Source organism: Uncinocarpus reesii, genomic scaffold (assembly GCF_000003515.1).
Source record: "Uncinocarpus reesii 1704 scaffold_3 genomic scaffold, whole genome shotgun sequence".
NCBI lineage: Eukaryota > Fungi > Ascomycota > Eurotiomycetes > Onygenales > Onygenaceae > Uncinocarpus > Uncinocarpus reesii.
The window spans coordinates 1,448,202-1,471,386 of record NW_003052498.1 but is presented as its reverse complement, the minus strand read 5'-3'; the positions used below and the strand labels follow the sequence as shown (position 1 = coordinate 1,471,386).

Sequence of the window (23,185 nt, the reverse complement as noted above, 5' to 3'; positions counted from 1 at the left end):
GCTCGGCGCAATCCCACCCACCCGAGAAATTATCATCACCGAGTCTCCGACCCTGCTTCCGGAACGCGCCATTGCCACTCCCCAAATGACTGGTAGGAAATCCCCAGGAGTCCGAATGACGGCCAAAGCGTATCCTAAAAATATGATCTCGGTGTCCTGGTGAACACTGCCAGAGCATAAAGTCACTCAAGCGCTCCACTCCTGGAGTCCGAACCAAGACGTCAAGTGGTGGGCTGCCTGCAGTGAGCATGTGTTCTTCGAGGGTTTGGGTGGAAATAGTTTCCGGAGAGAGGAATATCAACTGGTCACTGTTTGGAGGGTATGAGGTGTAGGGTCCTGAGACGGTAGCTGGCTTTGTTACCGTCGGTAATTGTTGCAAGGTAGTTGTCGAAGAAAATGAGGACGGTGATTCAGCATCTTGTGCAACAGCGTCAGCTTCCTCACCCGTCAGATTCATTTCTGTATAGTTCGGTTCTGCGCTTGGTGTCTGTTCTCGGATAGTTTGAGCAATCCGAGACTTTGAGAATTGTCGTTTCGCTCCAGTCGACGAGGAGCGGTCCAGCGGCGTACTATAATCAATCACCGTATTGCGTATAGCAGACGTGATTTCGTCTCTGGAAGTATACGGAAAGCAAATGTTGAGAATCGCATCGCCGTTCCGACTCGTGACTTCGACGGCGCGATCAATGGCTTCCAACACATCCGCCTTCACCAGCTCTCTTCTACCCAAGACCCGGACACTCGCACCATATCTATCGAGCAGATCTCCGTGTTGCGACAACTGAGATAATTTCACCTTCGCCATCTCCATCAAGGCATCCACCTCGAACTTTGAGCGCTTAAAGTTCTCAATGCTGAACGCGTATATCGTTACAACTTTGACGCCGGCCTTGTAGCAAACTTCTAGTATCTACAGCAATTTGCGTCAGCATCCCTATGAAGCAGACGAAACTTTCCAAAATGCAAACCCATTGGCAACAGAACATACCTTGGCCAACGCTTCAAACCCTAGATTATGTCCCTCCACTCTCTCTATAGCATGGTTCCTCGCAAACCGCCTATTACCATCCATCACGAACGCCACATGTTGCGGGATAGGTCCTTGCTTTATTGCTCCGATCAGCAGCTCCCGAAGGTATCCGATTCCCCATTCAACTGGCGGCGATGAAGCGAACCACTTTCGCATTTTAGAAAGGTGCATTGACGACGACATGGTGGGTGGTTACTGGTGAGTCTGTCTTCGCTTTCGTCGAGGTAAAAGGTAACTAGTGGAGAGCTGCGGATGGGCGACGCAGTCAAACGACACGGAAATCTCGACTGCTAGGAACCCAGCAACTGGACACCGTACACAAAAACAAAATTCCACCACGCGGTATGGCTTCGTCAACGCTTCCACATGAGCAGTCGGGCGAAGCGTAAAGGTGGGTAGAATAGTTGGAAGTCAAGCTATCGTCAACGTCAAAAGCTCGACGGGCTCAGCAACAAGAGCTTCCTTCAGCGCAAGTAATCGTATCTGCAAGCTCGGGAGGATTGATTGCAAACGACTAATTATTCACGGACCAGCGCGGAATCAAAATGCAAGTTTATATAACAAACACCTGACTAGCTCCTTGTGTTTTGCGAATAGGGGCGCGAGATCGAGGAAGCGGAATTAAACACGGTTCTGTTGGGTGATGTGAAATGAGACAGCCGCTGAAGATACGGAGGACACGTAGTAGCGTTTGGGAAAAGGAAGTCGCTCATGGAGAATGAAAATGCATTCAAATTAACAGTGTTATTATATAAGTTACGTGGTCTTCTCCCTTCGCAAACAAGCTGGGAGTTTTTTTCCCACGAGATCGCATCTGAACAGGCAACTCGAATGCTTTTTTTGGATCCTGCCAGTCGGGGCTTGGCGCTGACGTCTGTGCCGAAGGGGCTGAAGCTCAGCCGGAGACGACGACGAGGCGCAACACAGGGACAGTCAACGGTAGACAGGTTGTAGCAATGCGTATCAGTACACAGATAACTAGGCTAGGATAGATAGTAGTACATTTGCAAAGAACAACATTGAAAATCGCCCTTTTTCTCACGTCCACCTCCCATCGTTTATCCCTGGAAGCCAACCAAAACCAAACGCCTGCTCAAAACTGAAAGGCCAAATCATAGTAGACGCCAAAGATATAACACTAGCTTCTAGGAAGCCGGGGCATAGGGGATTGGAAAACAACTAACAGAACAGGGAAAAGGGAACAAAAAAAGCTAACAGCAATCCTCGAGGAGCGAAAAAGTCAAATGTATATATATCCCAACCCATTACCTTTGCTTTTTAGTTTCCATTCGAACCGGCGACATCGACCCTGAACTTGCCATTGACCATGCACTGTCCTCGCTCTTCCGTCGTCGGCGTCCCCGCTCCCTCATCGCTCCGCGGATGCGCTTCGTGACTTCGTCGAAACTCTCCTTGCTATCGAGCATCGTGAAGGGTTTCATTGCCGACGATCTCACCAGACCACCGCTGGAGCTGCTTCGGCTATGGCCGCCATCACGGCTAGGCGGGCGTGTGGAGAAAAAGCCTATTCTAGCAAGGTCGTGGAAAGATTCGTTCCGTGGGAGTTGATCCTCAAATCATTGAGGCGAATTTGGTCATCAGTACGTGGTGCTCCGTCAACTTGGGCTTCGGCTTTTGCCAAATCGACATCTGTATAAAAGGGCGCCCTTGAATGGGTCCGCAACGATTCCTTGTCGCGTCAAAGTCGGGGTACAGTTCCGGTCCGAAAGTGTTGATGAGATGCGTCACCATTTCTGATAACTCTGCACGTCTGGCTCGGAGTTTATATAGCGTATTTGCAGAAGTTGGGTTGAGTGACAACACCAGCGGCCGCAGAGATTTGAGAATGTCCATTCCAGTCTCCCCAATACGCAGCGCGGCGAATGTAATGGATGGGAAAACTATAACACTGAATAACACCACCATCCAGAGTGGGACCCAGCCCGGAACGTATCCCTGCACGCGATTATGGTAAGTCCAGTAGGTAAGAACAACGGTATAGAAAGCATATGTCAGTGGCGCGATCGCCAGAGCAACCAAAAGCTTCCAGGTCGCCATCACGTCACGACCTTGAATTTTGACACTAGACGCTGCTAGCGCTTCTCTAGACTTCTTAATCGAGATCGTCTTTGTGGCCACAAAGACGGGAGCAAACAGGACTAATCCAGGTAGTGTCCCGATTGTCATGACAGCCAGTTTCAGGAGGCGGTACACTAACGTGCTGATGACCTTCGTAATCGAAAACTTGGCGTATTCGACTTGATGATCTCGAATTCCAAGAAGCCATAGCTGTTTGTTGTAGTCCATTACGGCCTTTTTCGCTTGTATAATTCTGGGGTCGTTCTTATAGTGTTCATACCCTTTGACAAGGCGGCGGTTAAGCTCCACGACAACTGGCAGCGGCAACTTTTTGCCAGTATTATACAACCGTCTTGCAGCTTGGATCAACTAAAAAGATCTCAGAAGTCAGAATTGTTTTACAACGACCCAAGTGCTGCTACGTACCATCAGTGTCTCATAATCTGTACTGGTAACTGTGACTGAAACGAGCGCCTGATAGATCGTATTTAGCAATGTGCCTACTGCTTCACGCCTATGTCCCTCCCGGTACATTTGAACAAGTTCCCGGGGCACTTCAATTGGGTTGCCGAATTCTATGACAGCCCGAGACCGAAATTTATGAGCGTGAAAATAGTTCATTCCACAGGGAACAATTTTCACGGAGCAGTCGGGGTTTTCAGCTAGGGCTCCGAGAGCCATCAATGCAACGCCGGCTATTCAGAATATTAGCGTACGGAGAACTTCATAAATCAAGTTTAGTAGAACATACCTTTCAAAGGTAGCAAATCCGGGCGGTCATGGCTACCTCCCTCAGGGAAGATACCAATACAGCCACCATGGTTTAGAGTATCAAACACCGCCCTGTAAACCTGTGTTTGGTCAATGTGCGGCGCAACCTTGAACTTGGTGCCCTGAAAATCTGAAACGTTCGCATCAGCGTCGCCGGTGAACCGTCCGTCAGGGCTAATGTCACTTCTACCCGTCAACTGATAGAGAGCATCCTTGGTCATGAATGGCTTCTTCAATATAAGCTCTTCAGGCCCGTGTATCTCGCGAATATCAGTGCTTGCAGCCTTCCCGTTCACCGTGGGGAGTGTAATCGTGCCCCCAACTTGAAACTGCGGATCTTCAAAGTTTGTACCGATTCCTCTCAGTAGAGTAGGGTTGTTCACAGGGTCCGGGAGATAAATCGTCCCCTGGCCGGGCTTCAAGTTATCCATCGCTCTAGAGACCGGTACAGCCCCCGCAGTCCTAGCTAGCAGCCCGATGAACCTTCGTTTAAACGACTTCTCGGCGATGAGAAATGCAACTCGCCGCTGTAGCTCTCTGAGCATGACGCGCATTAGGATTAGAGAATCGACAAACTATACAGAAGAAAAACAACGGTCAGCGAAAGTCCGTCAATCAGACCATTCACAAGAAGAAACGGTGGAATAAGTGGCATGAGGCGTATCGTACCTGGTTCGCATGCGGAGCAGCAACCAGAATCACTGCGCCCCTCTTGGGGACCTTCCATGACCCGCGTGGATGCACCTCTCGAAAGAATAAATCGACCAAAACCGAAAACAGCCATAGCATTGTATCGTACACCCATCCCACCATTGGCCGATACGTCGGGGCCTTCGCCATCTGGACTTCAGGACCCTGAATCCGATCGATTTCGAGATCCGGTCTCACGCATGCAGTTGTTCTCCAACGTTCCCGTGCTCCCTATCTCCGAGAATTCTTCCGCAACGCAGCGCCGGCAATATCGACAATAGCTACGCACACAGCAGTCACAGTCGTCGAGATCAAAAAGATTTTGCTATATGTTCGGATGGTTGAAAATGGCGGCAGGGTCTTTTGTAGGTTGCTCAAGACACGGGAGCGATCGCCTTTTCCCGGGGACTGTATAAAGGAATGCGAATCAATACCAGCGGTCTCGACAGCAACTTTGTAGCAATATTAACCGGCAAACGGAGGGAATAACATACAGGAAATGGCATATTCTTCCGCCCTGTGGTTATATATAGAAAGTGTCGGTCGGGGGTGAAAAAAATCAGTTCTAGAACATGCGCTCGGTAGGTCTGGGGGCAAACCGGGACGTTTAGAGTCGGGTAAGTCGAGGAGACGAGAGGACGGGCCGGGTGGAAGAAACCAAGGTTGAATCACGAAGGTCAATCATGTCATTTGAAGCGGCTTCTTCGTGTGTTTTGTGGACAATGACGACAGGACTGGACCGAAACGCAGAGGCTGGGGGAAGATCGCGCGGGAAAACAATGCTTGGATCGAAGAACCCCGGCTGTTGTCACTGGATGGGAAAAACGGTGACATGAACTCAAGCCAAAAAGCTATTAGCTAGTTATCAGGCTGAACCTTGGTCCCAACAGAGCAACAGGGTTTGGCATTTATCAACGATAAATACGGAGTAGTATGTAGTTAAATGTACGAGAATAGCTACTCCGTAGACGGCGAATACATGTAGGAATAAGCAACGATGTTTGTCTCCAAAGTAGATTCCTCCAGCAAACTGAACTTATCTAGTAGTTATAGCATGGACTCCGTAGTCTCTCAGATACATTGATCTCAGTGTACTCCGAAGGGGTATGCATAAATATGATGCTTTCAGTCAAGCGCAGACATGACGCACCTGCTAAAGCATAGACCGTTTTAACACCAGCGAGATCCGGTTCTACCACAAGCCTGAGCATCACATTTACCATCTCTCAGCAACACCTGCTGGCTACTCGGAGAGAAGAGGACAAGAGGACCGTCTGTGCCTGAGAGGCCAAGTCCCGTTCCGCCAGGAGGAATAGTTTCCCCCGTAGTCCGTGGTTATGCCCTTTGGTCAACCTCGAAACTCCCGAGGAACCTCCTCCAGTTGAATATGCTTCTTGAAGCCTCTTGCATCTCAGGCAGACACCGGGTTTGAAGCTAAATCGAGCGTGGATTCGGCATCGTGCGGGTAGTTAACGGGTTTTAACGACCAAACCTCGGAGTGCATCAATCTGAATGAAACATGTGTTAAAGCGCATTTCACTGCTGCTGGACCCCATAAATAACTAGTGGATACTCCGTACGGAGAGCATCGAGTTGAGTTGATTTGCTTTTTCTCGTCTTCGCAACCGCTTGGTCAAGCCCGACCCAATCCAGTGGTCGTTGGAACCAGCTAGATTTTGACGGCCACCGCGGTTAACGACATCCATAAAGTCTATGCACGGCAAGCTCACGACATCGCAAGTGAATGTGGATTGGTGGCTGCGAGGAACATCGACAAACCAAGGAGGCCCTCACAACCAAAAGAGCTGGTTCCGATTTGATCTTGTGGCATAAACCACGGCTTGCCTCAGCTTCAGAGCGGATCAGTTGCATAAATGTCTAGCGCAAAGTCTCTGGTACATTGAGGATAAATCTCGCAGGGTGAAGGATTCGTCGCTATTTCTCCCAGCTCTTGTTTGTAGGCCGCCAGGCTCCAGGGCACCAGACCATTTGTGCTGCGAAGAAACGATCTGTAGGCATACAAGCCAAACCCTGGGCGGAAGGGCAGCCGATATCGTGACAGACTTCGACCCCTCCATGGATGTGATGCCCAGACTTCCGTCAACCGCGTTAAGTGCGCCAAATCCCAAATGCTGTCCGTCAATGTGATTAAACCCTCCAGTGATTCCAGAAATCTGCATTCCGAGCATTCCTCACGAGTGAAGGTTGCCTGCATCCGCCGTTCTCCAGAGCCAGCTTCCCCCGTCCACCATCCCACTGCCAGCAGACAGTTCATTTGACAAAGTCTCCTTTTCGCTTCTCCATCCTGCACTCCTCGCCCCGTTGCTAATCGCATAGTTTCCGCTAACTATTAAAGCACAACAAGCAAGCAACGGCACTAGTACACTCGATCAAAGGCAATCCCAGCCGCTGCAGCCCGCTGTTGGCGATCTAGCCCACTTCGACAGCCCTTCGAGCTCTTGAGGCGCGTTAACCTCGCTTTCTTTTTCGTTTTTGGCGGCAGGAATCAGCTCTCGCAAAAACAGCCAAGGGGCTTCTGGTGTCGAGGGTCTTTCCAGCAATCAGAGTCGGTGGGCGTCCTCTGTCAGGACTACCGTAAACATGTCTATAAAGTACGTATTTCCTCCACTTTCTCCCACCCGCATAAGATACGGTCCCTGTTTGGAAATTTTTGTCCGGACACACATACATACATATATGCACATATCTGCATACATACCGATTCACGAACTTGGTTGCTTTTGGTTTGTTTGAAGCATCTTGTTTGCGCACAGCATGGGCCGCCCCCCTTCCCCGCAGAAACCTCCAAAACAGTCGATACTAAGTAGGCTACGCTCAAATAGCTGGGTGATGCTCCATGAAACGGACGGTTTCGTGCGTCTACCAAACGAGCGGGTCATATATACATCACCCCCGCGCACCAGCCTCAGCCTTCGAAACCTCAATCCACGCCCAGACGACGAATCGTTGGCGATACAAAGCAGCACCGGTCGTGTTCATCTCACGAATCAACGGGTATGTATATGTCATTCTCAGTGAAATCGAATACGTTTGGGCTGACAATCTCTAGATCGTTTACCTCCCGTCGTCTCCCACTCCTGAGTTTCAATCATTCTCTGCTCCGCTCTTAAACATCCACGACACTCATGTGTCAGCCCCTTTCTTCGGGCCGAATGTATGGACCTCTGTGATTCAGCCAGTGGTTGGCGGTGGCATCCCACCATCAAACATAGCCGTTCAATTGAAAATGACATTCAAGGATGGTGGCGCCTTCGATTTTCATTCTGCCTTTGAAAGAATAAAAGAACGATTGCAGCAAGTCGTTGAGCAGGCTCGGGAAACCGGATTGATTTCCGGAGATAGTCGACCCCAACGTGCCGGCAACTATAACGGAGTCGATTTTGCCGACGTTCATCTCGAGGAACTACCTGCCTACGCACCCCCCAAGCCACAATCCGCTGCGCAATCAAACCCTGAGACCGCCGAACCATTAATGGCAAGTTCTAGAGAAGAATTTGAACCGCCGGCCGAGCCTCCGCCGGGCTACGAAGAAGCTCAGCAGCAGGGCGTGGCGAATGAATTTGAGGATCGCCTTCGTCGAGCTCAATGAAGCATGGAGTCTTTTTCCCATTCTCATTCGTTGACATCCAGCATTTGGTCCATTATTGTGTTAGAAGTACAGGGCTTCGCGGTTTAAGAGGCCCCTTATGCATAGCGAGCGACAGACATGTGTATTCTATATCCCCCTAATGATCTCGTTCGCCGTATAATAAGTCAGGCCTTCGATCTCCAGGCTGATCGCGGCTTGGTGTTCATGTATCTCTCAGTTCCTAAACTGCCCCTATCTTGGGGAGAACTGACATTCTCTATTTCCTTCAATTCATATCGTGGCAGGCATCCATTCATGAAGATGAGGCTGCCTCTCACTAATCTTTCTAGAAGCTCAGGAAACTTGCTGGCACCCATTCAAAGAAGCTTCTCAAAGTTCTGTAGCTGAGATATTAAAGGGCATTCTGTTCAGCTGGTTCAATGACCTCTGATGCTTTGTCTCTCAGGAATTTCAACAAGCAGTGAAATGTAGATCCAAAAGATACCAGTGACGACTGCCGGTGGAGGATCGATATAAACGCTAAGCCCTTAACTAGTTAGTCAGCGAGGATAAATATATATTCCGTACTGGCCAATCATGTTCATTAAAATTCCAATCAACCAATCACGCCCGCTCCCTCCTGCATTACCGCCTTAGTCATCCTCGCGGCCTCACAAACCCGAAGTCCTGCAAAACGCAAGCCCAAGCCAACGTTGACCTTGCCCTCGATCTCCCTCTGCAAGTCGCTGTCGACCCGACGACGTCAATTGATCGCCTTCGCTCTCATCCCTCTTTCCCCCCGAGCCGAGCCTTAATCCCCCGGCTGTCGTTTACGCATTGACAACAATGGGTCTCTCGGAACTCTTCGCGGACTTTGTGAGCGCCGTCGGCTTCACAGAAGTCCAGGCTGAAGCGCCGCCCGCCGAGGAGGAGACTCCCACTCCCGCTCCGGAGGCGGAGGAGGAAGCGGAAGAGGCACCGGCTGAAGAGGAACAGGAAGAGGAGGAAGAAGAGGAGGAGGAGGAGGAACCAGAAGATATTCAGCCGCAATTGGAGCAAGGTGAGTTTTTATCTTTTTGTTTGCTAACTGCGAGATCAATTGGAGAGACGAGATAGGGAGCTGTCGGATTGCGGATGTGAAACTTGACTCTTTATGGCCGGCTTTTTGCCCCAATTGCAGCGGGGAACCTTTTACACATTTGGCTAACTCTTCCCGCTTTATGTAGAGTGCGCCAACTCTAAGCAATGTGCCCCATACAAGCACCACTTTGACGAGTGTGTCGAGCGAGTTACCCGGAACTCCGAGGACCCTGATTTCAAGGGCCCCCACGAAGATTGCGTTGAGGAGTGTAAGTGTGCTTCCGCACGAAATGTTGCATGATACCTACAATGGCCGCAAATCGGAAGCGTGCAGTAATTCTGGTATAGACGTACTAATACTGTTTGAAGTCTTCCATCTCCAACACTGCGCAACCCAGTGTGCCGCCCCCAAACTCTGGGCCGCTCTCAAATAAACAGCCAACGATGGCCTGTCGACTCTCCTCCCCTTCGCCTTATTAATGCGATCACTCGACGCGGTGTCTCCTTTTCACGCCATTTTAAAGACTGTGGAAGGGCTACGAGTGAGATACCAAAGTCGCGGCGCCTTGGACATTTGGTGGAAGCGGGAGCGTGTATACATTACAATTGGTGCCTAAATATCACGATATTGGGACATGCGAACGGGCCGTTTCGTGTGTTTAGCCTGCCTTTCATTGCGTGTGTATCTGTTTGCGTGCCATGTCGGTTTCCCGTTTCTCACTGGTCTCTGATTCGGCATTTCTCAGTTACTCTCCCCCGTTTTTCGCGTTTTATATCACAGTTAGACTCTCCCGAATTATGTACAGATAAAAAGAACTTTTTGACCTCAAAGCATAGAACGGCGGACTATTCTGATTTACTTGTTGTCCTGATATAGTTTGATTTATTCATCGCCATCTTGCTGAAAGAATGTTCCTTTCGTCGGATCAACTCGAAATGGAAAGACGTCATGGTACACGAGATATACGGGAAGTGCATCATGCAGATAAGATTACTTTATTATTGCATTAATTCTAGCTTTATCTCAAGCCGAGGACATTAAATGACACACACTATGGGAAGCTGCACAGGAAGCTCTCGCTAATATCGGAGAAATACCGCTCGGACATAGGTCAAAGATACTGAAGATACAGATCGTCGTAAGATCTTGAAACCTCGAAATACGCAATAGATCAGTCGGTGGGGTTCGGAGTCTTATCTCACTTCAGCCATTTGGGGAACACCCCAAACGCTTTACTTCGACTCCCATCCTCCACAGCGGCCGTAGTGGTCACATTCTCTTCATCATCAAGCCGGCCTCTATCCAGCAGCTCAGCCTCCAATCTCCGCTTCCTCACCTCCCTCCCAAATAGTCCCAGACACAACGGTGCAGGAACCACTACAGCAGCCATAACCGCCTGAAAAATAAGCGCACGCTTCATATTCCTCGGCGGATCTGCGTCCGGTCCCGCCTTGAGTGCATTTTCCACCAGGATAAACGCCGCGCCGAATATCTGGCCGCCTACCCAGCATAGCGTGCTGGGGATTTCGGGGGAGATTGGGTAGGTGATTTCGACGAGGTATTCGAGGATCACGGGGAGTATCGCGAAGCTAGACGCGCCCAGGAGCGCGGCGACCACGAACGGCGCGGCAACGCTGGGAGATTCGGGCGCGAAGATGAAGCCGATATATGTTGCTGCGACGATGGGCATGAGGAACTTGACGGTGCCGAGGTGGTGTTTGTGCTTGTCGGTGATGGGGGAGCATATTGCGGCTGCGGCGAGGCCGACGAAGATAAGGAGCGCGCCGGTGATGCCGGCGTCGGTTTCAGAGAAATTGTGGGGTTCGAGGATCTGGTTGAGGAGGGAAGAGATGCTGTTGAAGAGGCCCACGTATATGCCAAAGGGGAAGAAGATGAGCCAGAACTCGGGAGTGCGGAAGACCTTGACGAGGCTTTGGGTGAGAGGGATACGGGTGACGTTGAAGGCGGCGCTTGGTGGTGTGGGAGGGAGGGATGGGATGAAGAACGACGGAACGCATGCGACAGTTGACTGGCGCGATTCCTTAGTACATAGTAACTAGATATTGTGAGCTCGCGGGACACTTACTATTATTGAAACGTAGAGGACCATATTCGGAACCTCGCTGGGTTTGGTCGCCCACATTGGACCGATCAACTGTCCCAATGCGCCCCCGAGGGGGTTCGCCAACGTCGCAACCGCCGTCGCACTGGTTCGCCCACGATCGCTAAACCATGCATCGCTATATCTGGTGGGAGCAGTCAAGACGAACGGTTGCGCGAATCCCACAATGATCTGGCCCAGCATAACCACCCCGAAGATCCCATCCTGCGCCTTTGTACCGGCGTAACGGATCCAATTCCCGATGAGGAGCAACGCTGCGCATGCGACGATGGAAGGCTTCGGTCCTCCTTTATTCAGGGTCCAGATCACGGCACTTTACAACATTTTGTTTAGCCCGGGCAACTCAAGCTGATCGCGATCGGAGTGGGATAACTTGAAACTCACGGACTCGCAACAGCAAAGGCGAAGAGAAAACCCGTGCTCAGCCAATTGATTGCTCCCTCGGAGACCCTGAAATACTGGGACGACGTTTTCGAGACCGCAGAGAAAGTAAGCCACTGTGCGACGTTGTCAGCGTGGGTACCAATTGAAGAGATCTCATCAAGGAGAGATCTGTCACCACGGGACGCTGATCCACGAGGGATGGGCGCCCAGGGCAAAAACATACGTCCCAGCTCACGACGATATTCAGGAGAACTAGCTGTGCCAGACCGAAGAATCGTCGTTTATACACCTTGTAGCCTCCTTCATCGTGCACGAATGAAGCCCCTGAAGTGGTTGAGCGGTCTGGCGCTCTGACGGACCCCTTTAGAGATATCGCGTCGTGGGCGGCTGGATTGCACTCCACGTTGCTTGTGCGGTCTGGATCCATGCTCTCATCACCATGACAGCATGTCTGGGGTAAAGAGTGCCGATGGGATGGAGGGACACTCCAACCTTAAGAGCAGAGATCCAAGATGCGGAGGTGAGGCCCCTTCCACTAGTTAACTAACCGTCAAGCTTCTTGGTGCAGCAAACAGCCGATGTCTTTGAACATGTGAAGGTGAACCACAGGGATCTCGCGTGACCCATGTCCATTCTTGCAGAGATGTGATTTTCAAGTTCTGCACTTCTCTTTACCACAGGCTAAATTGAAACAACAGATCTACTTGCAAAACACGACTGCTAAAAGTGCAAGCGGTCAGGAGATGACTGTTTGATTGGCTTTGAGAATTCTTATCACTGGTAATCATGATAGGCAGCATTAGAGGAAGATTCAATGGTACATGGAGCCTGCAACCATGGCCTTGCCTGCCGTCGATGCTCCACGCTCAGCCAAGACCAGCATGGTGAAGCAGGTCTCAACTGGAAGACTGTCAAGCGACAAGTGGACTGGAAGTGGAACAGGCTCAATAGATTGCAACCTTAACAGGCACGCTTTCTGCTGACGAGCCTGCCGAAGGTTGTGGTCAAGACTAGTCAGGCCGTCTCTGGCTGCAGCAGGGTTAAGGCAGAATGGGCATCTCGGGAGCAGCGTGACTGATGAGAGCCTGGAGGGAGCCTGGCCGAATATCTCCTGATTCACAATCAGACGAAAGCTGTTAGGAGTTCATTTCAACACATTGACCGGCTAAGAGAGGAAGAAGAAGAAGCTGAGTGAAAGAACAGATGATACAGGAATGACTGGTTATCCAAGTTAAGCATAACTAAGGATTTTCTTGTCTAAATCCGGCCTGATCAGGCCTGGGATATGTCCTCCTATTAGGATCCCAAATAATTCATTCATCCTTCACACTTCTCTTACCGCTCAGCAATGCAGCATGGGGTCCCAGCGCCGTCAAACATTCTTAGAGGGCCTCATCAACTTCCCTGAAGCGGCACCCTTGACTACCGGTCAACGCTCTCAGGCCAAGGAGGGATTTGAGCGCATTATCGAGTACTTTGGCAACAACAGCAGTAGCATTGGGCTCCCGCAGCAAATATAAACCCCATTTACTCATCCGCTACACCTATGAATATTCGCGGTCTGAGTTGTCCAGGGATATGTTTTTACGTTACTTCTTCGGATGTTTAGAGCATGACATCGACGATCATAAAGAAATCAAGCTCGATGAGAACTTACTTGATAATTTGAAGAACTTCGCCGACACACTGCTGGATAACTTGTATTTGCCCTGTCAGCCCTCCCTGCCCATCTCTCGCTCCATATTGCCAACTCTTGTACAGTGAAATCAGGTGGCGCAAAGACTCCGCAACCTTCCCCTGCGCACCTTTCGGCGATTCAAAGGATGCAAGGGCCGCATGAATTTGTTGGCACACCTGAGCGAGTCGCACATCTTCAGGCTCAATGCCTCACCCGCGACCACTATCGCTGTGTGATCTCACAAGCATTTGACTACGAAGAGGCTTCAAGGCGTTTATCTAATGATCCAGGGGCTTTAGATGATGAGGAGGCAGAACTTCAAGACCAGCCCATTGACATCTTAGAAGTAGCCCTTATAATCCCCCATTCTATGACACAACTAAACACAGATTCTGGCCTGGTGAGTCACAGTTCAAGCAGATGTTCATGTTCTTGGCTGAATCACGTCACAGTCCGAGCCCAAAAAGATTGCACTTGGGATTCTTAATATAATCGACTATGATGTTGGCCACCTCATTGGCAGTACTGATATTGATCAGCCACAGAATGCTATGAGTCTCACTCACACATTCCATGTTGCATTTGGCAACTTTGATGTCTTCCTGGAAGCTGTTGCTGGCCAGCAGCATACTTACCACATCAAGAGCCTCAACCCTGTTAAAGCAAGGCTACTCAGGCTTCCCTTAACGCGCAAACTCCTTCTCAGTAAAAGCCAGTTGATTGAGCCCCCTTCACCCCGGCTACTCGCTTTACACCGGGCCATTGCCCATATCCTTCATCTATCCGGGGCTGGTGAATACATTGATAAAATCCTACGGGATTTTGAGGAGGCCGGGGTCCAAGAAGATGGAACCACAGAATTGAGCCGTCTGGTGAACTGGAAGGCCACTGGTTGGCTAGATGGTTCAGTTGAAGTGTAGAGCAACTCTGCGAGATTCTTTGCTTGTGAAGCCAGGTGGCGGGCAGAGCAAAAGTAGGGAGCCGGTAATATTTGCAAGACGGTACAGTCGGCTATACCGGCCACATTCTCGTTATATGGCAGGCAGAGCTCTGTGGATGCAGACGCACAAATGCCGCGGGTAAAAACAGCGTGGTTTTAGACAACATTCTGAATATTCGCGTCTTTCCCCGGAAGGGAAGTGCGGCGGTCAACCTCCACGCTCTGCACAAGACTTTGGGCAAGTTGCAAAGCACTGTCGGTCACGATAGCGGCATTCATAGGATCGATTCAGCATTATCGTTTCGAGCCTCAGAAGTCGGCGGTGGCTGCTTAGGAAGAACCTGCTTCTCTGGTGGGATAAGAGCCTTGCATCACACCACCATAGTAGCCAAATTGAAGCCCGGTCCATGAAGAGGTAAGCCTTCAATTACATGGTTCCGGCCCGTCCCGCTATCCGCAAGTGAAATCTATGTTAACGTGCAGATCCAAAATGAAGGGGCAAAACTTCGCAAAATCAAAGCTGATCTGGAGAGTCTTCGGAATACGATTGTGCTGCTCCGTTGATGCTGTATATATGTTCCAACTTTGGTATTTTACTTTATGAGACCGTCTGACCAGGAACCAGAAATTGGCTAGTATCAAGCCCACTGATCTCTTGTTCATTGACATCAATTGTTAAGGGACAGTTGTTGGCAAATGTCCAATTTCCATTTTCAGTCAGAGTGAGAGCGCCGATTCTATCGAATTTTTGTCGGTATAACTGGATGTAGATGTCACTTATTTGAGCATAGAGGTGTCGCCGTTTCTTCCGCTCCAAAGCACTGAGTTTTATTGAATATAATGTGTTCCCGTCTATATATTCGATAATGAGAAATGGAAGGCCAAGGATATTGTCACCGGTAATCGAGTAGCTGTGGATGCGAGGAATAGGAATGGTGGTTTTCTCCATAACATATCTAATTTTGGTCAGCATCATGAAAGATGAACTACCTGCTTGGGAGCATTACTTCATTGTCGCAATTTCACTCCGCATCTTCTCTTCCGGAAATGCCAATCGGGGGAGTAATGGAATCCTGATCATCCATTTCTCGCCCTCATCCTTGAAAATCACCGGGATACAAACATTTGTAACTTCCTCTTTTCCACTCTCCAAGGATACAGCAGGCTGCTTTTCTTGGATGACATGATGAGGCCAGGTCGCATACTTTCACGGGGTCAATTGCAGCAACAAAATCATCACAAGCCGCATCAATTCCATGTTTAGTTATCTGATCCATGGGTTGTAATGAGGCTGGAGCCTGGAAGATAGAGGGTAAACAGTGGACAAGGACGTCCCGTGGTTACTTAAAGCATGCAGTTTGCTTTGTTTGCATATTAGCGCACTAAGCCCCAATTGGGCATTCTCGGGAACCATGTTTCCCCGGCTGCCGAACGTGCGTCTGCCCCTTAAGTTACATAAGCGAAGGCATCCATGGACCACGGACCATGGTTCTCGCAGCTGGCAGCCTTTCTTGTGCATCATCGATGAACTCTCGCAGCTCCGAACTCTTGCGGACCTGGACGACAGGGGTGGCGGATGGCACCCTGTTGACTCTTTCGAAAAAAGAAAATATCTCGTCCGTGGATGTCCCTTGAAGCTATTCCAATCTCCGGCTTAGCCTTGCCCGTCCGAGAAATTTCTCAGCCCAAAAGATAACCCCTAACTATATAATAATCCACCATGGCGGAAGCTTTCCTGTATCACTCAACCTGCTGAACATCCTGGTTCGCGAACAGTGATGATGATGCTTGTAATTGTCCTTGGCCAGCATTAGCAGTTTTCTCCCAAACACTTTTACTCGCAATCATGAATATCCCAAGCTATCGATCGAGTCTGTCTTCGTACCCCGATCCACAAAATTTCTCCTCTTCTATTGCACCAATGCCGCCGCCACCGCCATCCAAAGCTCTGCTTGAAGGGTATAGAAATGTCCTTGACTCGAACGAAGATGAGGCCCCCAGGTACAACCCGGTAGGTACTGCGACTCCTATAGCTAGGTCAAGGATGCACTGACCAACATTGGTGGCGTTCAGCTCAACTACTCGCACCCTCGGAGCTCCGTCCTCCTAAACGCTAGCGATCCGGTTGCCATGCATCTGCTGGCGGAGACTGCCCTGACAGACAGTATGCAGTTCGAGGTCCTGTCGTTTGAAGAGGTCGAAGAGCTCAAGAAGGAATTGCTTCTCTTGTCGAATCGCATCGAGGCTTCGAAGCGCAAATTGACCCTTGAGATGAAACTGCAAGAGGCCGCGTTCTCGTTGAGCAAACTATATGACTCGAAGAGTAGTAGAAGGGGGAGCTCGGATACGAGCCCCGAATCATCGCCCAAGTCCCACCGCAGACGGATCAGCTTCTTTGGCCGTCACAGCTTCCAGAATCGTTCGGACGAGGAGCTCTCACTCAGCGTGCGCCGTTGCGAGGACATAGCCCAGGAGCTCTGGAAGCTAGAGAGAAGAGCCAGTGAGATTAGAAGGAGGATCCTGGAGCATACCGCCGGAGTTTTGCAGATGACGCACAAGGGACTCAAGAAGAAAGGCGCCATCCGGCAGGAAAGAAACAGTGACATGGCTGAGTTCGATGAGCGCAGCCTCTACAGGACTCCAGAATATCTGGACGATTTCAATAGAGGCCATACTCGCAGGGACTTTCCTACCGTGATTGCTGTGGAAAGAAATTCCGTGAGTTTGGTCGCACTACATGACGCGAAAAGGAGGCTTGATGAGTCGAACTCTCGTCTGCGGAATATGATACTTCGGGCTAATCCCGACCAAGATGTTGACTATATCCAGGAAAACTCCAATGGAGCCCCTGCTGATCCAATTATTGCTGTACAAACAAGCCTCGACACCCTAGACAGGGGCTTAGAATCAATGGCCATTCATCAAGACAACATGCCTCAGGAGACGGGAGGTTTGGCATCCGAAGCCGAGAGACGGTTAGATAAAATTAACAAGCGACTTGATACTATTCTAATCGCCGCGGGTTCAACTCGACCTCAGCTCACACCGCGCACCTCGACGTTCACAAAATCCCTCAAGGAACAACTCGATTACCTTGACCAGGTCGTCGAGGATGCAGATAAGCGAGTCGAAAACCTCACAGACCAAAAAACAATCTTAACCACCCAAATTCAACAACAAAGAGAACTCAATTGCAAGTCCGATGCAGAGCGGGACGCCCACATAGCTGACCTTACGGAAGAGATTGTAATTCTGCGAAAAGATCTGGACCGCTCGCGAAAAGAAACCAGCGCCTTGAAGCAGGAACTAGATGACGCACGCCAGGAATCTTTTGTTCGGGAACAGGGACAGTTCGCCGGTGAATCCTCAACTATTCTCGCAGAGAAAGAAGCGAGGCAAGAAGCAGAGATGAGACTGGCTATGAAAGAAAACGAAATTGCGAACCTCGAAAACAGTCTACACAAATTCACGCAGGAGCTAGAAGACAGGGAACAAATTTTAGCGTCCAAAGAAAACCAAATTGCTAGTTTCGAAGAGTATCGAAACAGGGTCAAGGATGACTTGGACGCAGCTGAACGGGAGCAAGCCGCTAAAGAAGATCAGATCGCAAGTTTGCAGAGTACAATCCAACAATTACGCTCTGAGAAAGAGCTTGAAATGGAAAACGCCCGGCAAGCAGGGGGAGACTCTAGACAGGAGCTGCAGAAGCTCCAGTCCGATTATGCTGAGCTAGAGAGTGAATTGGTTAGGATCCAAACCGAGCTCACGATGGCTCGAGCCGAACTTGATGGCGCTTATGGAAGTCGGGCGGAACGTGCAGCACAGGTTGCCGCTAATCCGGCCATTCAGAAAGAAATGGATGAATTGAAACAACGTAATATGAGCCTTACTGAAGAGCTCGCGCGCTGTTAACAATCAACAAACCAGCAAAAATGTTTCCGGATCATCGGAGCTTCAGGATCGTGTCCAGATGTTGGAGAAGGAGCTCCGGGAAACGATTGATGATTATGAAGCGATGACTAAAGCCAGCATTGAATTTGAAAAGGAGAGGGATAAATTCGAGAGTATCTTGGATTCTTACCGAGATCGTTGCGAGTCTCTTGAGATGCAGCTGGGGGACGAAAGAATTCAAGCCATGGGCACCCGAAGAGGGGATGGAACGCCGACGGAGAGCACGTCGATGATGGTATTGAAAAATGAGTTCAAGAGAATGATGCGAGATACGAGAGCAGAGAACTTGAAGATTCTGAAGGTAGGCTTCACATCTCGCTTGGATTTATTTGAGTCGCTCTGCTCACCACTTTCCTTTAGTCCGAACAAGAAGAACGTCGCAGACTTGAGGCATTGATTCGTACACTTAAAAAGGACACTCAGTCCACCGGCAAGTCAAATCTAAGCCAGAGCACCGTTGCGTCCTGACGCTTATGAAAACCTCTATCAATTTCATTCAATTTTGGTTTCTTCGTGGGGTATTTGATTTTGCATATCGATGCAAGAGTATTGCAACTGGTATTTTGAGTTGATCACTCATAGTTCTTCTGGTGTTTAACAAGGGGATGATATATACGCACAGCCGGTTTTGCGTCAAACTGACATTCTCAGCAATTATCTCTGCATTTTTCTGGTGAATTTTGGGTATGGATTATCGGTTTTTGGGCGTCAAAGCATCATGCTTTCCCCGTCACTGGTCCCCTAATGCTTGCCTCACTGGCAATTGTTCCTTCCAGCTGAAATCTTTAGCGGTTGAAGAATTAATATGTTTAGACTATACGCATTACTTCTCACTGCTTGCTCTTAGGACTTGATTGGACTCCGTAAACGAGGACTTTGATAGCTCTTTTTCCCCCTGTAATTGGGGAACTTCGCTCGTTCATCCCTACTAGCATGGCGTCTTCTACATCAGGACGGCCACCACTCGTTAACGCTGGCTGCTCCCTCTCTGAACATGCACGATCGCAGTCCTTCACTGAAGGTGCAAGCCCGCCTCGAAGCAGGCTCCGCCGCACAGTCTCTCTTCGAGTAGCGAACGCACATTTAGACTCATCGGAGTCGATTCCTAGTGACCATAGCTCGTTACACAACGGATTCCTCACCAGCTTCGATGGATTTGAAGACGATAGATTGCCCGGGGAAGGAACCGGAGGTAAGAAAGAGGACGATTACGAATTCCAGGCCAGGCACGCCGGTAATGGGAGCTATCTGAAGGGCGTATATGGCACTGCACTTCGCAGCGGGTGGCGGGCCCATGTCCTTGAAACGATTAGCGAACATCCAAATCCTTCCACAACGGAAAGGTTCGACTTCAACGTTATCTCAGGGGGCTTCTACGATCAAAACACAGTTCGTTGAGAACATGCTCATCTTCCGGAACTTTCATACCTGGAAATCGATATGGGAATAAGATCTACTCCCTTGACGACCTCGACGTTCCTTCTTTTCGCCCTAGATTTTCTTTTTCTTCACTTCCGCCCGAGCTCCGTCGATCGGCTCGCTTCTCATCCTCGTACGGAAGCTTTCCTGATCAGCTCTGGCTGGACGAAGGTTCATCTCCTGTCGAGCCGATACAGCCTATATACCCTCCTCCCACTCGATGTATTACACCTCCTGGGCTTCCGTCTTTTGGGTCGCCGGAAGCACTTCAATTTCGCATTTCGCCTGCTCACCCCCGGCCAGTACGAGGACCTAATGATGGTGATGGCGATGCTGACGATTGCACCTGTTTTTTCTTCCGATTGCGACGATTTTTTGGCCTTTCTTCGTGTTCTACACCACGCACTGCTCCTTTGCCTGCTGGAGCGATTGCCCGTGCCAGCGATGGCACGATCGTCCGCGGGCGTTTTGGCGCGCGACATAGTGGCCATGGCGTGGGTGCTGGCCCCGGAGCAGGAGGGTTGGCAAATCACCCATTTCATCGTGAATCGCTACCTGTCGCTTGTATCCAGGGGACCAAGCCCAATGAAACAACAAACCATGATCGAAGGCAAAGGTCTCTTTGTTGTAACAATGTAGGCTCTACATCCCCAGCTCCCCTGGCTGCCCCCAGAGCCTCTTCACTTCGATCGTCTTCCGCTTCTAAACCAAGCAGCATGTATCCCGTTCCGCGTAGAGTGCATTTTGTCGACGGAACGACGCCAAATGGTGAAACCACTTCCGTGCCTCTACCTTCTTATATCCGACACCCGCATCTCGCGCCACCAGTGCCTAGAGTTGATCTGTCGGTGGGGCAGCAGTCTATTGTGATGGGCAGTGTACCGGCTGTTGATGGCAGTGGGCTTGGGGAGTCTACATCGCCGTCTTCATGTGCCACGAGCATTGGAACCCCGTCTTCCACGAGCTGTCCCGGCTCCTCAGCTGTTTCTACAATTGCTGACGATAGCAGGCCATGGGAGTATTATACATTTATGGGCTGGCTTTCAGAGTGCTGCGGATTGTGGATTACCCATAGGGTAAATCAAGGTAGCTGGGTATATACGGGAGATGGGGCGAACGACGGTGTGGAGCGTCGAAAGTGGATTAATTTGAAGGAAATTTGGAATCGAGGACAAAGAGCGTCGAGACCGTGGATTCCAGCTTGGGGATGGTCGGCCTTTTAGCTCTATGCTGGTATTTGGCATGTTTGGTTTACATGGGCTACTTGGACGTTAACCCCCGTTTTGGCTGTGAAGCCGGCATTTTTAGGGGATAAATAAGGCTGAGCTCATGGTTTCCTTGCTATAGCCGGCTGATTCATAGTAGAAATAAGGCGTGACTCCAACTAGGGAGCGGCTGAAAAGGACCCAGCTAATAAATAAGAATATTTATTAATACTATATCCCGTGCGATGGTACATAGCATGCTATCATGACAAGATCTTCAACGAAATGGAGGTGCTCGGCTGCTATGCAAAAACTCCAAATGCATAATGCTGCTCGGAAAAAGATAAAACGGACAGACATCACTATAGCAGTTCAAAAACAGCCAAATTGCTCCCCGTGCAAGCAGCGGCCAAGCTTTCGAAAGATTATGTGCAAAATCTCAACGGCTAGAAGTAAACGCACCTTATATGCAAGAGCAATGCCCTGGTGCTTGGGGCCTGTGCTGGAAAAGAGTCTAAAGAGGAGTATATGTTTACAGACCAGAAACGCGGTGTAAATAGCGGTATTCTCTTGTCTTTTTCATACTCCCCCCTTTTCCTCATAGCCCTACAAAGAACCTCGAAGCTTCCTCTAGATATTTATCACCATTTGCAAAATCCCATCCAACAATGATATGATCCTGGCTTGCACAAATCAACTTTCGGGCGTCGAATTGCAGCTTGAAGATTCTGGTGTTGGCCGCGGCGTGATGCGGCCGTACGATGGTTTCTGCAGCGGGAAGCGGACCGATGGGTGGATGGAGAGCAGGCGGTTGGGGCTGGGGTTGGAAATTGGGTTGTTGAGGCTGTGGCTGAAGGAGGGTTGGTTGTGGATGGGTAGCGGTTGATGGTAGGGTCTGATTCTGAGAAGAAGCAAGGATGGGAGCAAGTTGAATGTGGGACGAGGTCTGGGGAGGCTGTTGATTTTGGGATTGCGGCTGCTGTTGTTGTCGCTGGGATTGCAGGGATGCAAATGCGTTTGGAGAGGGAAGCGGCATTGATGCAGGGAGACTAGCTTGAGCCGCGGGGGTGCCTGCTGTGGCGGCAACTGCATTGACCGCCTGTGGAGGCATATTGAATGGACTGTTGTCTTCGGATGCGAGTTGAGGCGTTCTCTGGCCTGACTGAATGCTTGGCCCGATGGCATTGGTGAGAAACTCGGTGGCCAAAGATTCGTCAATCACCGACGCTGCCCGAGCGGCATCTGTTTGGCGCAATCGTTGGCCAACGACCCATTCTCCTTTCTTGTCTCTCCTCCATATAATTATTGATTCGTCATAGGAGCCAGAGACGATCCGGGCCCATCTGCTTCCACCACCACCGGGTGGAATCTTCGCCCCCAGAGCTTTGATATCCTGAGGGCGCCTCGAGCCTGTGCTTCGCATCCGGTTGAATCGTTGGCGAGTCGGTTCGTGATGAACGTCGCCGCGACGCCGGGCTTCATAATACTCATGGTCAACTGCCATGGCTTCGAGTCTCAATGTTTCTTCGGAGCCTGGAGGGTCACCGAATCCGGCTTGAAGTGTTCGCACTAGATCATCATGGGCCGGTAGGCAGGACACTTCTGCGCCGGATATGCGATCATAAATGCGCACGGTGAAATCATTGCTGCCGCTTATTATCCGCTGGCTATCAAACTGAACACAGGCGATTCCCTTTTGGTGTCCAACCAAGGTTTTGAGGCAAGTGCCGCTGCGGATATCCCATACCTTGATAAGGCGATCTCCAGACGCCGAGACAATCTCGTTGTCATTGATCTGTATTGAATTTACGGCGGCTGCATGTCCATCAAGCGTCATTAGTAGGCTATATGGCAGTAAAGTCTTAATTTGTTCATTGGCAATTTGGGCCTCTAGAGCCGATGGAGGCATGCTCGATGTGTCCACAATATAGGATGGATATCGGACGCCAACTCCATTGAAATAGGTGGGATAGTCTTCATCCGAAGCGCGAAGTTCCCGGCGGTTCCAGATTTTGATGAGTTTATCTTTCGAGCATGTCACCAAATATCGCTTGTCAAACCTCAAACTTAACACGGAATCAAGATGCGCATGAGTTAATTCGTGCAGTTTTTCACCGGTGGAAAAGCGCCAGATGATCACGTTCCGGTCGCTGCTGCCAGACATGATGATATCCTCTTCCTGACTCTCATCAAACTGTAAACATAGAACTGACCCATTGTGCCCAAGCAAGGGAGGGCATCTGAGC

General features: G+C 50.1%; 10 protein-coding genes across 10 annotated transcripts in view; 5 read left to right on the top strand and 5 right to left on the bottom strand.

The window, feature by feature from the left end:
• UREG_05275 (saccharopine dehydrogenase) overlaps positions 1 to 1,213 on the bottom strand; it is a gene marked incomplete at both ends in the record, with an annotated part of 2,935 nt that extends 1,722 nt beyond the window's left edge. The window contains 2 exons of the mRNA XM_002584540.1: positions 22 to 910; positions 989 to 1,213. Of these exons, the coding sequence (XP_002584586.1) occupies positions 22 to 910; positions 989 to 1,213 (1,114 nt within the window). The remainder of the gene's footprint in view (positions 1 to 21; positions 911 to 988) is intronic.
• A 712-nt stretch (positions 1,214 to 1,925) lies between these two features.
• Positions 1,926 to 4,720, bottom strand: UREG_05274 (putative glycerol-3-phosphate acyltransferase; the record flags this gene model as incomplete). The annotated part of the gene is made up of 6 exons (XM_002584539.1): positions 1,926 to 2,013; positions 2,300 to 2,601; positions 2,636 to 3,478; positions 3,536 to 3,804; positions 3,861 to 4,455; positions 4,550 to 4,720. The coding sequence occupies 6 exons, from the start codon at positions 4,718 to 4,720 to the stop codon at positions 1,926 to 1,928; spliced, it is 2,268 nt and encodes a 755-aa protein (XP_002584585.1).
• Positions 4,721 to 7,171: 2,451 nt separating this feature from the next.
• UREG_05273 (uncharacterized protein) lies at positions 7,172 to 8,180 on the top strand (the record flags this gene model as incomplete). Its single annotated transcript, XM_002584538.1, has 3 exons — positions 7,172 to 7,182; positions 7,414 to 7,585; positions 7,641 to 8,180. 3 exons carry the CDS (start codon positions 7,172 to 7,174, stop codon positions 8,178 to 8,180), a joined length of 723 nt encoding a protein of 240 aa, XP_002584584.1.
• An 825-nt stretch (positions 8,181 to 9,005) lies between these two features.
• Positions 9,006 to 9,673, top strand: UREG_05272 (uncharacterized protein; the record flags this gene model as incomplete). The annotated part of the gene is made up of 3 exons (XM_002584537.1): positions 9,006 to 9,219; positions 9,386 to 9,508; positions 9,609 to 9,673. 3 exons carry the CDS (start codon positions 9,006 to 9,008, stop codon positions 9,671 to 9,673), a joined length of 402 nt encoding a protein of 133 aa, XP_002584583.1.
• A 765-nt stretch (positions 9,674 to 10,438) lies between these two features.
• Positions 10,439 to 12,173, bottom strand: UREG_05271 (uncharacterized protein; the record flags this gene model as incomplete). Its single annotated transcript, XM_002584536.1, has 4 exons — positions 10,439 to 11,296; positions 11,327 to 11,675; positions 11,747 to 11,859; positions 11,970 to 12,173. 4 exons carry the CDS (start codon positions 12,171 to 12,173, stop codon positions 10,439 to 10,441), a joined length of 1,524 nt encoding a protein of 507 aa, XP_002584582.1.
• Positions 12,174 to 13,101: 928 nt separating this feature from the next.
• On the top strand, positions 13,102 to 13,266 carry UREG_05270 (uncharacterized protein; the record flags this gene model as incomplete). The annotated part of the gene is made up of 1 exon (XM_002584535.1): positions 13,102 to 13,266. One exon carries the CDS (start codon positions 13,102 to 13,104, stop codon positions 13,264 to 13,266), a length of 165 nt encoding a protein of 54 aa, XP_002584581.1.
• A 528-nt stretch (positions 13,267 to 13,794) lies between these two features.
• UREG_05269 (uncharacterized protein) lies at positions 13,795 to 14,344 on the top strand (the record flags this gene model as incomplete). The annotated part of the gene is made up of 2 exons (XM_002584534.1): positions 13,795 to 13,824; positions 13,877 to 14,344. 2 exons carry the CDS (start codon positions 13,795 to 13,797, stop codon positions 14,342 to 14,344), a joined length of 498 nt encoding a protein of 165 aa, XP_002584580.1.
• Positions 14,345 to 14,962: 618 nt separating this feature from the next.
• UREG_05268 (uncharacterized protein) lies at positions 14,963 to 15,549 on the bottom strand (the record flags this gene model as incomplete). The annotated part of the gene is made up of 2 exons (XM_002584533.1): positions 14,963 to 15,320; positions 15,488 to 15,549. 2 exons carry the CDS (start codon positions 15,547 to 15,549, stop codon positions 14,963 to 14,965), a joined length of 420 nt encoding a protein of 139 aa, XP_002584579.1.
• Positions 15,550 to 16,210: 661 nt separating this feature from the next.
• Positions 16,211 to 18,276, top strand: UREG_05267 (uncharacterized protein; the record flags this gene model as incomplete). The annotated part of the gene is made up of 2 exons (XM_002584532.1): positions 16,211 to 16,375; positions 16,438 to 18,276. The coding sequence occupies 2 exons, from the start codon at positions 16,211 to 16,213 to the stop codon at positions 18,274 to 18,276; spliced, it is 2,004 nt and encodes a 667-aa protein (XP_002584578.1).
• A 3,261-nt stretch (positions 18,277 to 21,537) lies between these two features.
• On the bottom strand, positions 21,538 to 23,103 carry UREG_05266 (uncharacterized protein; the record flags this gene model as incomplete). Its single annotated transcript, XM_002584531.1, has 1 exon — positions 21,538 to 23,103. The coding sequence occupies one exon, from the start codon at positions 23,101 to 23,103 to the stop codon at positions 21,538 to 21,540; it is 1,566 nt and encodes a 521-aa protein (XP_002584577.1).
• Between the last annotated feature and the right edge of the window lie 82 nt (positions 23,104 to 23,185).